This window comes from Chenopodium quinoa, unplaced genomic scaffold (assembly GCF_001683475.1).
Source record: "Chenopodium quinoa cultivar QQ74 unplaced genomic scaffold, ASM168347v1, whole genome shotgun sequence".
In the NCBI taxonomy this organism is placed as follows: domain Eukaryota; kingdom Viridiplantae; phylum Streptophyta; class Magnoliopsida; order Caryophyllales; family Amaranthaceae; genus Chenopodium; species Chenopodium quinoa.
The window spans coordinates 25,804-40,971 of NW_018742455.1; the positions used below are offsets into that span (position 1 = coordinate 25,804).

General features: G+C 35.0%; 1 protein-coding gene, 1 long non-coding RNA gene and 1 pseudogene across 3 annotated transcripts; 1 reads left to right on the top strand and 2 right to left on the bottom strand.

Moving 5' to 3' along the window:
• Window positions 1–262: 262 nt before the first annotated feature.
• On the bottom strand, window positions 263–3,926 carry LOC110717248 (annotated as a pseudogene).
• A 125-nt stretch (window positions 3,927–4,051) lies between these two features.
• LOC110717256 lies at window positions 4,052–7,878 on the bottom strand. Its single transcript, XM_021895916.1, has 2 exons — window positions 5,820–7,878; window positions 4,052–5,595 (listed from the first exon to the last, which is right to left on the bottom strand). Exons 1-2 carry the CDS (start codon window positions 7,876–7,878, stop codon window positions 4,052–4,054), a joined length of 3,603 nt encoding a protein of 1,200 aa, XP_021751608.1.
• A 1,629-nt stretch (window positions 7,879–9,507) lies between these two features.
• Window positions 9,508–12,622, top strand: LOC110717716. 2 transcript variants are annotated; one of them, XR_002510780.1, is made up of 6 exons: window positions 9,508–9,763; window positions 9,912–10,122; window positions 10,887–11,127; window positions 11,272–11,363; window positions 11,485–11,627; window positions 12,296–12,622. It is a non-coding gene; the product is annotated as an uncharacterized LOC110717716 (long non-coding RNA). The 2 variants fall into 2 exon arrangements; XR_002510778.1 differs by having other exon boundaries at window positions 9,510–10,122; window positions 12,296–12,620.
• Window positions 12,623–15,168: the final 2,546 nt, after the last annotated feature.

Here is a 15,168-nt window from a genome sequence, read left to right on the forward strand (position 1 = left end):
GCCTAAGCAAGCTCATACATAGTCCGCCCCTTGCATAGAAAAAGCCAAGGTGTTGTATTGTAGATAATTAAGAGGGTGATCTTTGGAGAAATTACCTCAAATCACATTAGCTTTTTATTATTTAGAACTTTAAGCAATTGGAAAGTACTTTTACACCATAATATAATGCTCACGAAACACACACTACACACACACACACACAACAATGGTACACAAACCATCCATAATAAGCAAGCTTAACTATTACTTAAGTGGTCATTAATTAAACCCCCGTTTTCAGATTAGAAGAAGGATGAAGAGTAGGAATTACAAGCAAGTGATCTTTCCTCTTCATTGTCAATCCAAAAGATTCATCCATGTCTAGATCTCGTGGTCGCACTCCATCTGGTAACTTCCAATCGAAATGATAGAGCAACATAGCAAGTGGTAGCTCAACCATAGCTACACCTAATGCCATGCCAAGTCACCCTCTCCTACCCGCGCCAAAGGGAAGCAACTCGTAGTTGCTTCCCTTGTAATCAATCAATGAATCTTCAAATCTTTCGGGATAAAACTTCTCAGGCTCAGGCCAATACTCAGGATCCCTACCAATAGCCCATACATTAATAATGACACGTGTTTTTGCTGGAATGTCATACGGATATATTTGGCATCTCTCCATCGATTCTCTAGGAGCTAAAAGAGGAACCGGGGGATGTAGTCGTAAGGATTCTTTGATTACATGTTTTAAGTACGTAAGTTGGTTTAACCTCGACTCATCAACTGCCCCTTGTATGTCTTTGTATACTCGTCGTACCTCAGCTTGTGCCTTCTCTAAAGTTGTTGGGTTTCTTAGGAGTTCCGACATTGTCCACTCTATCATTGACGATGAATTTTCAGTTCCTCCTCCAAGTAGCTCCTATAAATTAAACATGCGAATAAACGTTATGAAATTTAACGTGAAGTTTAATCCAATCAATTAAGGTAATAAACGTGAAAATAATGAACTTATTGGCTTGTATATATACACTAACCTCAAGTTGTTTAGAATAAATAATATAGTCAAACTTATTAACTTAGTACATATACATTATACATGTAACAGATCGATTCAATATTTTGACTTCATTTTTATATAATTAAATGTTAATGAAAATTATTTTAAAAAAAGTTTTATTATATTATGAAATATCAATATGTGTCTAACTTAGAATAAATAATGCAATCAAACCTTATACACATGCTATATAAATATTATGACTTTATTTTTATATAACTAAATATTAATGAAAATTATATATATATATATGTAATTTATATATATATATATAATTTATATATATATATATATATATATATATATATATATATATATATATATATAAATAAAGGTTATACTCCGTATTATGAAGCTTTATATCAATATCTGATAATAGAATGTGTCTTTATATGATAAAAAAATATTACAGTCAAGTTAATATTATACTTCCTCCGTTCTTTTTTACTTAACCCGTTTTGACTTTTACACTATTCACCATCTCTCCTTTGACCGTCTTTTGTGAATGATATATATAAGGAAAAATATATTCATGTGAGATCTTTTTTAATTCATCTCAATAAGTACTATCATAATATACAAATATAATAACTTTTACTTATAATGGAGAATTTAAGTTATTGATCGCTAAAATTTTGCATTGACAAGCTTAATAAAAGAAACTGGTCAAATAAAAAAGAATAGAGGAAGTAAATAGTGTAAAAAAAAGTTCATGTGTTCGTTATTTAGGGATGGAGGGAGTAACATTTTGCCTTTCACAATTGTTTTGTATATTTACAATTTTGTACAGTTATTATCTCCACTTTTGTTTACAAATTTGAACGTTGATTATCTCCACTTAATTATTTGAAAAGAATAATGTATAATAGGTTGATACTCTATATAAAATACATATTTAATTAATTAGATGAATCAAATAATTAAAAAATAAAAAGATCACATGTCATTTTTTAAATAAATCAACTACTTTATTCAATTGTGGAGCTAAAAAAAAATAAAAATGTTGATTTCTTCACGAAAATACCCTTATAAAAAACAAATTTCGTTTCAATTTTTTATTCTATGTTTGATAATTTTTCATTTACTAATTAAATGTTAGCTTGAAGGATACATATTCACGATAAAAAAAAAAAAAAAAAAAAAAAAAAAAAAAAAAAAAAAAAACCCACCCGTATAAATTACGAACGATGATCAAAGGAAATTGACGATTATTTGTACTTACCATTATAACTCCTTTTATATTATCAGTGGTCATAGAAAAATGATCGGGATTATTGATATTATCCACATGATGTCTTAAAAGAACATCAACCAAATCTTCATCCTTTGGATCTAATAATGTTTTATTAGATTTATGTTCCTCAATAATAGGATCAAATATCCTATTTGTTTCCTGAGTAATTATTTCAAAATTTCTTTTCATTCCACTGATTCTGTGAAGAAATGGTATTGACGGATAAAGGTCTGCACTACAGAATCCCGTACAATGCTTCGTAACGCTTGACAATAATTTTCTGAATGGTTCTTGCTCGTTGCCTTTCGTACTGAAAGCTGACCTGATATATGAATTGAAATAATTAACTGATTAGTATTGTATTATTCTATACTCGTATTCTGGTATATGCAGCATGCATGCATGGACCCCCCCTCATAACCATCTATCTCTTAAAAAAACGAGAAATATATACGGAGTACTACTGATGTTCTTATTATTTGCAACAAAGGATAGGATCCTTTGTTGCAAATACCACCTCTATTTTATACTCCATATTTTTGTACAACAAATGAGCTTTTACGGACTTCTAGGCAAAATTTATTTTTTAGTGTTGAATGGAGAGAAAAAGCTAATGATGCATGTGATGAGGAGAAATATAGAGATAAATAACTACCTAAAAAGGAAAGAAAACATTTGTTATACATACTCCGTAATATGTAAATGCTACAAGAATATGACATGGAGGTAGTAACAAGAAACAGAGGTCTGTTTTTTTTTTTTTTTTTTTTTTTTTTGAGGTAAGTTATATTTTAGTTGCTTTGTTTCATACAAAACTTTATCCATCAATAAATTATTGTTATGAATATAACAAGATTTCATATAAATATGTAATTTACAAAAGAGAAGAATGAGGAGATGGAGGGACGGTTAGTCCCTCCATCTCCCCCCCCCCCCCTCCTCAAGTGACGGGGGTTTGATTCCTCACAACAGTCCCCAGTTCTTCTGTAGGGTGGGGGGTCCTTCCGTCCTTCATGTACGTAGTTTATTGTTAAAAGAAAATATAATTTACAAAAGACAATTAAATGAGGGGTGGCGGTCTGGTGGATATATATTGTAAAAATCAAAATAAATCAAATAATAATAAAAATAACAGAAGAAGAATATGATGTATACAAACCTTGTTAATGTATCACAAGAAAGAAAATATGCTTTCCTGGTGAGATTAACAACACGGCCTTGTTCAGAGGCTAAGGAGTTGATGAGATTAGTAACCTCTTCGACTCGAATGGGCTGAAACGACTGAACTCGCTTAGAGGTAAAGAGCTCGAGCACGGAGATCTTACGTACATTCCGCCAGTACTCACCGTAGGGAGCCAACCCGATATCGGTGCAGTTGTAAAACACTTCTTTGGCAATCATAATAATAGGACGATTACAGAAGACAGAGTCATGAGTTTTCATAACTTCCTTAGCCATATCGGCGGAAGACACAATGATGGTCGGCACTTGGCCTAGTTGAAGCTGCATCACCCTCCCGTATCGCTTCGCTAGCTCGGCGAAGCGGCGATGTGGGAGTGTGTGTTTGGATGCAACTTGGTGGAGGTTGCCTATCAAGGGGAGCTTTGGAGGGGATGGAGGTGATTTTGGTGAGGTTTTTTTCATGGATTTTATCATATGATACATGAATATTATTATTATTGCTATTAACATAATAAACATGTCAAACTAGAGATAATAGAATGAATAGAGTGTTATCTTTTGTATTACCGTATACACAAATATATATACAACCTAAGTAATTAGGGCGGAACACTACACCGGCCCATTAACAATACATAATATATGGTCCAACACCCCCCCTCAAGTTCACAAATGCCCAACTTGCCAAGTAAATACATGAATTGTTGCTTGTTTAACGCCTTAGTAAAAATATCCGCAAGTTGATCCGTCGTTTTCACATACGACGGACTAATAATACCATCCTGAATTGCATCGCGGAGATAATAGCAATCAACCTCAATGTCAAGAAAATATTTCAACACACCCAAATCTTTCATATGAAAACAGTCACTCAAATAAGATTTGAATGAAGAAATTGCAGAAGAATCATTCTCAGAAATAATCAAATCATCAACATACACCAGAACACTAAGTTGAATAGCCCCAGATTGCAGAGTAAAAAGGGAGTAATCAGAGTACGATTGGATAAAGCTGTACCTTTTCAGAGAAGAGGCCAACTTAGAGAACCAACAACGAGGGGCTTGCCGTAATCCATATAAGGACTTGAGAAGACGACAGACTAACCCAGAATGAGAACCATGAAAACCAGGTGGAAGCTTCATATAAACCTCCTCATCAAGATCACCGTGTAGAAAGGCATTATGGACATCCATTTGGTGCAATTCCCAATTTTTCGCAGAAGCCACCGCAAGAAAAGCACGAACAGTAACCATTTTTGCCACGGGAGCAAACGTCTCGTTATAATCGATACCCTCAACCTGATGATTACCAAATATAACAAGATGAGCCTTTAATCTTTCAATTGTGCCATCGGAATTAAGTTTGACCTTGTATACCCAACGACACCCCAATGCTTTCTTTCCCGGAGGCAACTCTTCCATCACCCATGTTTTATTCTTTTCAAGAGCAGAAATCTCCTTTTGCATTGCCTCTCTCCAACCATCGTGCTTCATAGCCTCATTAAAATTACGAGGCTCAACAATCGAATCCACAGCTGCAATAAACACACGATGTGGCACAGAAAAGTTAGTACAATTCACAAAATGTGCTAAGAGATAAGGAGTACCTGAGGAGCTTGGAGCAGACGGTGAACAAGGAGAGATAGATGGACTGTCAAGAGTAATAGTATGTGCGACGTAGTCGCGATGCCAACCCGGAGCCTGCCTAGGCCTTTGACCACGGCCTAGGTCCGGTGTGGGAGCAGTAGAAGAGGTCGGAGCAGCCACGTTTGGGGCCGTGGTGCTGCTGTCCGTACCAGCAGTTTCTGCTGCTGTGTGAGCCGTGTCAGCAGCAGCCGCAGGTGGCCTACGGTGGGGGCTGCTGTCCCGAGCAGTGGCCGGAGATGTGGCAAGGGTGGGGGGTTGAGGTTCGGGCACAAGAGACCCCTCACCCACCTCCAAAATATACTCCAAGTCGTCCAAAAAATCATGATCAACCCCAACATTTTCGTGAGACATATCCGCAACATTTTCAAGACTAGAAACCGGCTCATTCCCTTTCACAAACGGAAATTCATTCTCAAAAAATTTAACATCACGTGAGACAAAAATTTCACCGGTATCTAAATCATACAATTTCCAACCCTTCTTGCCATGAGGATAGCCTAAGAACACACACTTCCTACTCCGGGAAGCAAATTTATCCCCCTTAGCCTTTTGATTATGAGCGAAACAAAGACACCCAAACACCCTTAATTCATCAAAATTGGGTTCCTTACCAAAGAGAATTTCAAATGGGGATTTATTGGATAGAAGAGGGAGGGAGTACGATTAATTAAATAAACCGCACTTAGAACACATTCTCCCCCAAAATCAATCGGTAAGTTACCTTGAAACATCAAAGCACGACTCACATTTAATATATGTTGATGTTTACGCTCTACTCTACCATTTTGTTGTGGGATGCCAACACAAGAGGTTTGAAATAGAATGCCATTTTCATTAAAGTACGGGAGCATGGGTTTGAACTCCGTACCATTATCACTCCGTACATATTTAACATGAACATCAAATTGGCATTTTATCATAGCAAAGAAAGAGAGAAAAGATGAATAAACCTCAGTTTTATCATTTAGCAAATAAACCCAAACACCTCGGGAAAAATCATCAACAATAGTCAAGAAATAATGAGCACCACAAGTAGACGGTGTCTTATACGATCCCCACAAATCACAATGAATCAATTCAAAAATACGACTAGCTCTACTATCACTATTGGGAAAAATATCCCGAGATTGTTTAGCCTGTGGACAAATTTCACATGCTTTATTCAAGAATTTGCTACTAGAACTAGCACTAACAGCAGGCACTAACTTGACAATAGGATCCGACGGATGTCCCAAACGACGATGCCAGAGCTCAAATGTAGAAACCTCCGAAGATGTCAGCGCACATACTTTAGGAAGTCGCCGGAAATAGTAGAGTTCATCTATCCGTTCACCGCCTCCAATCAGGCTCCCCGAGTGTTGGTCCTGTATAGCACATAAAGAATCAGTGAATCGTACATAACAATGAGAATCATCAATCATTTTAGACACCGAAAGTAAATTGCAATGTAATTGTGCAACAAATAAGACATGCTCAAGAATAATTCCGTCGGCCAAATACACACGCCCTTCTTTTGTAGCAAGAGCTTGTGTGCCATCCGGGAGGCCAACGGGGCATGAAAGAATTTCTCGCATATCCACCAAGCAAGATGCATCACCGGTGACATGATGAGAGGTGCCGGTGTCGATAATCCAAGAAGAGGAAAAATACTCACCACTCATTTTTTCTTGCTGATTATTAGTAACCATGTTCAACAGAAGGCGAACATGTTCCGGTTTAAGTTCAGATAAAGCAGAGAGAGTGTCAGTAGAGGGTACAACAGGAGGTCCAATAGAACCACCCATGGCATTAGCACGGGCCACGGGTTTGCTAGAACTTGCGGCAACAGCAGCCGTAGAGGCAGAGGCAGAGTGCTTGCTGCCTTGTTGTGAAACAGAGGATCCCGAATGAGATGCGCCCCCCTTCTTCCCATACTTTTCAAGCCACCAATCGGGGAAGCCGTGAAGGAGGAAGCAGCCCGTGGTGTCATGGCCTGAGCGCTTACAGTGAGAGCAAAAAAGTTTAGCTTTATCAACGCGAGCCGACTGAAATTGACGACGATCAGACGAAGGAAGCGCGAAGACATGGGCATCTTCCTTAGTCGCTGGGATTTTGGCTTGAGCAATACTCCGAGAGTGCTCTTCTTGCAGCAGAGCATGATAAGAACGCTCGAGGGTAGCAGGGGGCTGTTGAGATAGAAGGTTCGTTCGAACCAAAGCATATTTAGCATCATCAATGCCTACCAAAAACTGATGAAGAATCTCCTCATCCCTATCCTTCTCATACTTCGCAGCAACTCCACAAGAACACGCCCCACACTCACAGCCGTGTGGTGGTTTGAGGCGCGCAAGATCATCAAAATAACCAATCAATTGATTATAATAGTCCTCAACAGTCATAGTGCTTAATTGTTTGCAATTAGTAATTGAAGCCCTTAATTGCTGCAGTCGTGGTCCACTAGCGTCACAGTAGCGTTTGTCAAGATAATCCCAAAGACGTTTCGCATCATCGAAATAGGGAATAGAAATAGCAAGTTTCGGGTCAATTGTTCTCAAAATCCAGGATACCAGCATAGAATTCACCGTATCCCAATCCAGTAATTTCTTTTTGTCAGTAGGTTTGGAGATGGTGCCATCGACGAACCCAAATTTACGCCGAGATTTCAGAGACAGAGAAATAGCCCTAGACCATGAGAGATAGTTATCACTTTTCAAGATCACATTAGTAATAAGGTTTCCAGGCTGATCGCCGGAACCAAGATAGAAAAGGGAAGCAGGATCAATTTTGGTGTCGTCCACCATTGTCAATGAAGCAGAAAATAGGAGAAAAAAAAATAGAGTTTTAGGGTTTTAGAATTGTAGTGGCTCCGATACCATGTCAAACTAGAGATAATAGAATGAATAGAGTGTTATCTTTTGTATTACCTTATACACAAATATATATACAACCTAAGTAATTAGGGCGGAACACTACACCGGCCCATTAACATTACATAATATATGGTCCAACAAAACATTTGATTCTCCATGTTTGTAATAAGAGATTATTTTTCAAATTTTTTTTTGGAAATTGATTGCTGAAAATAGCTATGTTGTGTGATCAATTAATGGTATTTCCTGTCTTGTTTTATAGCTGAATTGGGACAAGTGGGTCACATAATCGCATTAGTCTAAGTGAAGTAGGTGTAATGGTGTATACTGTATATTACAAAAAGTATACAATTATTATTATTTTTAAATTATTATTCTCTATAAATTATTACGAGCTACTCCCTCCGTTTTTATAATTTGCTCCACTTTCCTTTTTCGGCCGTTTTTAAATACTTTCTCCATTTCCTTTTTTGGAAAGTTTTTACAATATTTAATTTATTTCTCACACTTAGTGGACCCAACATAATACTCCCTCTCCTCCTATTCTTCCACTACTTTTGCTTTTTACAATTTTTTATTTTCTCAACTACCCCACTACCTCTATATTTTATTACTTTCTCCAATTTATCCTAAAACTCCGCGCATGGAGAAATGGAGCAAATATTTAAAAACGCAGGGAGTATATTTTATTTTTTTTTTCCTTATAACTTTGAATCTGAGTCCGAAAAGTCTAAATCCGAGTCCAAATCTGACTCGTAATTTTCGTATCCGAATCCAATATAATCCGTTTATTCGGACCTTCGAAATGATTCGAATTTTTTTTAATGTATGATTTACCTATAATTGTTTGTATAGTCATACCCATTGTTATTAAAATCTCGATTTAAGTCTTAAAATCTTACGATTTTACGATTCATGTATATCTTACTATTCGATTTATGATTCTATTCGATTTTACATATTTTTCAGAACTAGCGAAATCCTTACAAGTAAAAAACATGTTTATATCGGTTTTCATAAATATATATTGTCAAGTATTAATTGCTTAATGGTTAAATAACTATTATCTATCAATAATTAGGTTTCAAACTCATAATTTCAATATATTTAATTAAATTTATATTTGACGTCTTGATTATTCATGTCGGTAGAATCTTACGATTCTACGATTCGATTCTGATAGCCCCTTTCGATTCAAATTAGAATCCCGATTTTAATAACTTTGGTCATACCGAGTAAAGTATAAACATGATACATTTAATTTATGAACCACTAGTGGAAAAAATCTCATCCGTAACAGGCTATTTGTAACGGGCAAATCTTTGCCCGTTACAATTAAGATATTTGTAACGGGCAAAATAGTGTTCGTTACGAATACTTATTTATTCGTAACGGGCAAAATAGTGTCCGTTACGAATAATTATTTATTCGTAACGGGCACTAATTTGTCCGTTACGAATACGTGCCTGTTACGAATAAATAAGTATTCGTAACGGACACTATTTTGCCCGTTACGAATACTATATTACACGTATGCCCAAACTTGGCCCAAATGATGAGAGGAGCCCAATACTTGGCTTTTTAGGGTTTCACCTCTTTCTCTCTCATCAATCCCTCACTCCCTCTCTCTCTCCTCTCCTCCCCTCCCCGTCATTCACCTTCCTCCCCTCCCCGTCATTCACCTATCTCCTCTCCTTCCCTCCCCTCTCCAATACTTGAGCAGCGGTTGCTATCATCTTGAGACAATCAACTTGACCGGCGACTTCATAAAAGAGCTCCCAAGCGGCGCCGTTTTTCGACGGAGGTGTAACCGGCGGTGAAGAGCAATTTAGTTTTTCTTTCTCAGATCTATGAGTTGATTTTTTAGAACGAATTAGAAGAGATTATTAACATATTACCGGAGGTGTAAACGGCGGTGTCGTAGAGAACTCATAGATCTGAGCAATTTAGTTTTTCTTTCTCAGATCTATGAGTTTATTGACTGAGCGAGGTGGCGAGTCAACTCGGCTAAGAACTCGGCCAAGAAATTATTAAGCTTCTAGTTATTGTTGCTGTCACCACGTTCAGTCTCACTGAAGCTAATCGGCGAGTCAAGGGACGAGTTAGGGTCAAACCTAACTATCGAAGAACAATTCTTAGATAATTTGGGATATCTTTGCCATTTTAGATCGTGAGGTAAGAAGTCCTTCATCAATTGTTTTTTTCCTTTTCTTGAATTGATTTCTGAGCATCTAATTGTTTAAATTCTTGAATTTGTTCTTGTGTATTCTAATTTGCTTTATTTTTTTCTACATGCAATTTGTATTTGATTCATTTTTGGCATTTGGGGTGACATTGGGTAGTTTTGGGCATTTATGTATGATTCATTTGGGGTGATTCATTCAGTATGTTATCTTCATGTGCTTCTGTAAGTTTATTCTTGTTCATATCATTAATTTCTTGGTATTATTGCTAATTTTTGTTAAGCAATTGAATTAGGGTTTAGCTGCAAATTTTGTGATTTAATTTGGGTAGTGATCAAAATGCCGATACTAGTAGCTGGTTGAATGTTTAGGTATTCTAGTTGAAACACGACCAATTGAAGAGAGGGAATGATTCTGTAAGAGATAATGTTTGATTAGTGATTTAATGGTTTGCTAAAGTTGGATTTCTGTGTTACAATAATTATAAAAAATAATAGTTGGAGACTACAATGATTAGTGATAATGATTTTGTAGCCGGTGGTGTTGGAAGCTTATGAAAATAATTATAATGTCAAAATAATAGTTGGAGGCTGCATTGATTCTTGGTCAATTGATTTGTGTTGTTTTATCTGTAATCTGTAATCTGCAATGATGTTGTTTACGACATAAATGGTAAGTTGTATATGTATGTCGCGATTACACACTTCACAGCTTGATGCATACTTGGATATTTACATATGTATTGTCTCATTACAGGAAGAGAGGCAGTTGAGGTAGAACCAATATTGGATGCACTTCCAAAATTAGAGCCATAAGCCTAGTCTTCTAAACTGTGTTTCTTTAGGAGTCAGGCAGATAGCAGACAGTCAAAGGATAAGTCTGTCTTGATATTTTAAATTCAGAAAGTGACTTACAATCCATTCTTGTACTTACCAGATATATTTACTGCTCGTCCGCTGGTGTTTATCTCAAATCAGACCTCTTACCATACTGTGAGGTAATCCAATGACTATAATTACAGAGTTGCATATGTGATGTGCACTGCACCATGTCTAACAACATGGAGTTAGAACATAGAAGTTTAAATAGTTTGTAGTATATTAATCTCACATTGACATGACTGGTAACACTATATTTTCAGGCAGATGCTGTTGATCCAAAGAGTAGGCACAAGGGAAAGCTTGACACCAAGAGCTTGCTTTAAACAAGGGGTGTAATTACGTGATTTTGGGGGTAATTATGTGATTTTTTGATTGATTTGAATTTTGTTTTGTGGGTTTATGACTTATGAGGAATTTTGATCTTAATATGGTTAATAATGTGTGATGTAAATTCGAAATGAACCTTTTTTTAGATGATGGGACTTATGCTATGAAGAAAGTATTGATACAAAACAATGAGCAACTGGACTTGGTCAGGGAGGAGATCCAAGTTTCCTCCCTGTTTACACATCCCAATCTGCTTCCCCTTCTTGATCATGCTATCATCAAAGTCAAGGTAATTGACTGTGTTTAGTTCCTTCTCTTTTCCCCTCCCCGAGCTTTATGTATGTTATAAATCCGGATTACAAGGTATTGAAACTTGAAAGCATGTATGCATGTACATAAATAAATCAATAATTTTGAATCCACAATCAATTATAAATATCAGTGTAAGGCTTTTTAAGGCGTTTTCAATACTTCCTGGAAGTTGTTTTAATCTAGTGTTGTTTCATAAATTCAAAAGGATATCTCTATCTTTGCCTAGTGCATATTAATATGCTTGAGAATTCAAACTTAAGTGATTTTTTTGTACCACCAGTGGGATTGCTTATTAGTTGGCATAATTTTGTGTGAATTATTAAAGTTTTAATTGTACGACTATTATGTTCACTTGATAATGGCTAATTTGAGTAACTTGTGAGATATTAAGTCTATCCTATGAGAATTAAGTTTAAAGAAAGGAAACAGACCCATTTGGAATTTTCGGAGCTTTATAGTCTTTTTTGATATGCAAATAATTGCATTTTCATCAGCTTTCTGTTCTTGTTCTTGGTTGCAGTATAGTAAAGTTGCTGATCATGATTACAACCTTGTAGCAGTGTAGTGGTCTCTCAATTTTGTGTATTGTGCATCTGTATATTAATATCTAAAAGTATCTTTAAAATTAATGTTTGCATTAATTAGGCCACTCAAGAGCAATCCTGGAAACATAAAGCGTACCTGTTATTCCTAGTTCATTTGGATGGAACTTTGCTGGACAACTCAACCGCTATGAAGGCTAATAATGCCCTTCTGGTGGAAGCTTAACTGTACAATGGCAAATAAGAGGAGAACGGTATAATTTTTTTTTTTTTTTTTTTTTTTTTTTTGAAACCAGGAAAACAAATGTACTTGAGATTTGGTTTAATTTAGCTGCTCTTTTAAAGCTTTAGTTAGTAGTTTATTAATATTAATTGTATATATTTTTTTTTTTTTGAAAGAAATATTAATTGTATAAAAATATATACAACTTGAAAAAAATGATAAAATGGTGTATGCTGGATTTTTTTTAATTTAAATATACAGTATTCGTAACGGGCAAACCATTTCCCGTTACAAATAACGGGATTATTCGTAACGGCCAAACCATATCCCGTTACGAATAACGGGGTTATTCGTAACGGGCAGTGCCCGTTACGAATAACAAAGGCCATCCGTAACGGCCGCATACGTAACGGACGCTGCTCGTTACGGATGGGCTGTTTTTGCCCGTTACGGATGACCTTTTTTCCACTAGTGAACTAAGTTACATAATAAATTTTTGCTATAAAACAAACAAGCAATTGTCCCAAGTTATAAAGCATATACTCATACTCTTGGAATCGGAGTCGGATTCGACTAATTTTAAACGGATTTGGATCGGTTTTTTTTTTCTTCGAATTAGATCGGATTCAAATCAAACTCGGATTGAATTGCCATCCGTATCCCTAATCGTGCATAGGTGCATTTACGGGTTTTCAATTTATATTTTAATAAATGAGAAGTTCATATGATATATTTTTTTTTTGGATAAAAATTAAAAGGTTAATCGGTTGCGCCTGCACATAACTTTTAATTATTTAATTCTAAAAGAAATTAATAATCTTGTATTTAATTGGCTGCCACTAAAATTTATTATCTTACATGGCGAGCTGAAAAAATTAAATCCTACTTGGCTCTCTAAAAACTCGGAAAAAAAAACTATTCTTTATATATATATTAGATTTTTTTTGAAGGCATTTGTAAATATTATACTCTATTTGTCTATTTGAAAAAGAGAAGGAGACATGCATACACCTAAGTGACTCAATAATGTGCAGATACTCTATCAAAAAAAAAAAAAAATACTACATCCGTTTCATATATATTTTTTGCAATTTGAAGTATTATTTGTGAGATATAAAATATTCATAAGTTGAAAAAATATGAAATGGGGGTAGTAAATAGTTATTTTTTTTCTTTTTTTTTTTTTGAAACACTCACCATTCACCCAAAAAAAAAAGTTAAAAAATTGAAGACATGAAACGGGGTAGTAAATAGTTTTTTTTTTTTTTTTTAATTGAGCTGAGTTTATGACGATGGTTAGGTGGATATGACGAGATCGAGTGTCGGGTAAAATTCTACAATTATTTGATTAGAAATTACACAGGGTATTTCGTATTTCTAAGTTTAGATTTAACAAAGGGAAAATTTGCAAATTGCAGCTATTTAAGGTTCGTATTTTGCAACTTGCAGCCATTTAAAAAAAAATTGCAAATTACAGCCCAAAAGTTCATATAAATTGTAAATTGCAGCTCGATTCAACTTTTTCATCGGTTTACATGTCGAAAATCTTCGATTAAGGATATAGGGGTCATTTTAGTCCTTAGGGTTTTGAATTGAACTTGAAATTAGCAAAAAAAATAACATTAGTGGCTCGTTTTACATAACAAAAATGTATCAATTTGTGGAAAACTGTAAAAATGAGACACTTAAGGGCTTGTTTGGCATCATTTTTGGTTTTCAGTTTTCTGTTTTTTTTAAAACCAAAAACAGGAAACAAGAAAAAGGTATTTTCACTTTTCCTGTTGTCAGTTTTCAAAATTATCATGATTTTAATAAGTCTATATATTTTTTGATTCATTATGTGACATATATAATACACTTTTAAAAAACAAAAAACAAAAAACAAAAAAACAGAAAATCACAGCGATGCCAAACGAACCCTAAGTTTTTTTTTTTTTTTTTTTTTTTTTTTTTTGCTAATTCATCCCTCACCAAAAAGTTTGACATAAATAAGAAATAAGGTGCACTCTCTCCTCCTTAATTTACCATCAATTTCACGAGGGATTTGTAGTTAACACAAATATATTGAAAAAATTTTCCCCTTTCAATCAATCCTTCCAAAATGCGTCTGAATTTCTTATGATACCCATAATTTTTTTTATGATCTGGATTTTGTTGACGGCCATTCCTTGGTAAACAAATACTTCAAGGTATCCTGTTAATTTATATTTTTATTTTTTTTATTTCACTAATTTACCATCCATTTGATTTATGATTGTCATCAATTTGAAATTGACATGAATGAATATGGTTAGAAATTTTGGTAGCACCTATTTTATCATCAATCAAAACTCTTGTTGCATAAAAATTGAAGGTGTTAAGCTTACAAAGATTTAATTTTTAGCTTTAAAATAAGTGATTAAATTTTAATTAAGATGGGAAGGAAAGAAGGAATTTTGGGGCTAATGAAATGTGGTTTTTTTTGGGTGCAAAATTGATTTTATTTTCACTTTATAGGTTATTTGATAGAGGCCAAGACAAGTTATCTTGTAAAAAATTAAGAAAACTTGACAATTTCAACATTTCAAGGAGCTCTTTAGTCTAAGCCTAATATATCATTGGCACATAAAGAGTATAGAGTTTGATTCCTAGATTCCTCTTGAAGTGCAAAATGTGATTTATTGGGTGTGTATGTGTGTGCACGCGCTTATTTATTTAAGGTTGAGCGTTATACTGGTATACTCCTTTTGTCTCTTAAAGATTACCTTTTAGGA

Coding starts and splice junctions, on each gene's coding strand:
- LOC110717256 (XM_021895916.1), bottom strand. CDS start 7,878: ATGGTGGACGACACCAAAATTGATCCTGCTTCCCTTTTCTATCTTGGT. Junction 5,596..5,819: donor TCGTGCTTTGATGTTTCAAG/GTAACTTACCGA, acceptor GTGTGTTCTTAG/GCTATCCTCATGGCAAGAAG.